At 31.8% G+C, this 1,909-nt stretch overlaps 1 protein-coding gene across 1 annotated transcript; it reads right to left on the reverse strand.

The window, feature by feature from the left end:
* Positions 1–286: 286 nt before the first annotated feature.
* Positions 287–1,084, reverse strand: LOC115985569 (zinc finger MYM-type protein 1-like). Its single transcript, XM_031108508.1, has one exon. It carries the CDS (start codon positions 1,082–1,084, stop codon positions 287–289), a length of 798 nt encoding a protein of 265 aa, XP_030964368.1.
* Between the last annotated feature and the right edge of the window lie 825 nt (positions 1,085–1,909).

Below are 1,909 nucleotides of genomic sequence, written 5' to 3' on the forward strand. Positions count from 1 at the left end.
TTATCTCTTTCATCAAATGCAAGATTAAAATAAATTTAAATGATGTTAATACCTGATAAGCTCCCTCGGCATCACCGCGTTGTTTATAGTTAGCCCCTTCCTCAGAGATAATGTTGATAACTTTGCAAATAGCATCAAACATTTTAATCAAACTACAAATAGATTGAAAATGAGATCCCCACCTAGTATCTCCAGCTCGTTGCAAAATACCAATCTGGTTTGCACCTCTCCCAGTCTCAATTTCATTAGAAGCAATCATAATCTCAACTTGTTCTGCTTGAGCATGTTACAATTCATCATTACGCTTACTAGAACCAACAACAATATTGATAATATTAACCAAATGATCAAAGAATTGATGAACATCTTTTACTTCTCTAGATGCTGTAACTAGAGCTAATTGCAACCTATGAGCCATACAATGTACATAATAAGTATATGGGCAATCTTTAAGAAAAAGAGCTTGTAATCCATTCCATTCACCACGCATGTTACTAGCCCCATCATATCCTTGATCTCGAATATTTTCAATGTGGAGGTTGTAACGAGAAAGGACAGCACATATCTCATTCTTTAAAGCCAATGCAGTAGTGTCTCTAACATGTACAACATGAAAGAAACGCTCTTTAATGAAACCTTCTTTATCAACAAACCTCAAAATAATGGCCATTTGCTCTCTCTTCGACTCATCCCGGGCTTCATCAACAAGAATGCAAAATTTTGCATCCCCAATTTCTTCACGAATAGTATTTCGCACATTACTAGCAAGAATATGCAAAATCTCCTTTTGAATTGTGGGTGATGTACATTTGGCATTTCCTGGAGCATTTTCCAAGACAACACTAGCTACTTTGTCATTGAAAGTTGATGTGAATTTTATCAATTCAATAAAATTACCTCTATTTTTTGAATCAAGGCTTTCATCATGATCTCTAAAAGCACAAGCTTGAAATGCTAGCCATTGAGCACACTCTATTAAGGTTTTGAGCTGCAACCGATTATTCTCTAATTCTTTTGACGTTTGTTTCTCAATTAGCTTGTCAATATGTTGTGAATAATTCTTTAAATCCTCGCAACATTTCATAGCAATTTTATGTGGGGAGTTTGGTTCTTTCCCTTCATGACGAATTAAAGGACAATTCATTCCATCTTTCACCTTTTTTCAATTATTAAAACCTGTTGAAATAAATGCATCTAATCCGGGACGACCTATTGGTTTCTTACTAAAAAGGTAGCATGGTAGACAATATAAAGCATCCATTGAAAGTGAGTATTCCAACCAATCCTTATGTGAAACAAACCATGAAGGTTGAAATCGACGACGATGAGTATCATCATTGTATGGATAGACTATATCTTTAGGTTGGTATGGACCTTCTATGAGATAAGCTCGTCGGATTTCATCTTGTTTGTTGATAAGAAATTCACATATTTGTTTACGTGTTCTTGGATCACGATCTATCTCTTCACATATTTATCCATCTAGCATCGAAATATTAACATTTGTTTCTACAGCCACAGGTGTCCTAATTTCTGAATTGCTAACATCTTTTTTCTTAAAGAATGCATCAATTGTTTTTCGTTTGCTCATAATTCTTTTAGCTTTAAGAATATGACTCAAAAATTAACCTGAAAAGAATTTTAAAAAATAAAATATTAATTAGAAATTTTTATTTAGTTATATGAATGTTATTCATACTCAAGAAAAAAACAAAATTTCCACTATAATTTAGACAGTCAACCCATTTTTAATACAAATTTAATTAATAATAACCCCTCAAACAAAAACAAAAATAATTTAATTAATTTGTCTTTTATAATGTATTGGTTAATTTAATTATATAGCTTTAATTATTGTTGTTTAGTGTAACAATAAACTATATTGCTTTAATTTATTTGTCATTAATTA

This window comes from Quercus lobata, chromosome 4 (genome assembly GCF_001633185.2).
Source record: "Quercus lobata isolate SW786 chromosome 4, ValleyOak3.0 Primary Assembly, whole genome shotgun sequence".
Taxonomy (NCBI): Eukaryota; Viridiplantae; Streptophyta; class Magnoliopsida; order Fagales; family Fagaceae; genus Quercus; species Quercus lobata.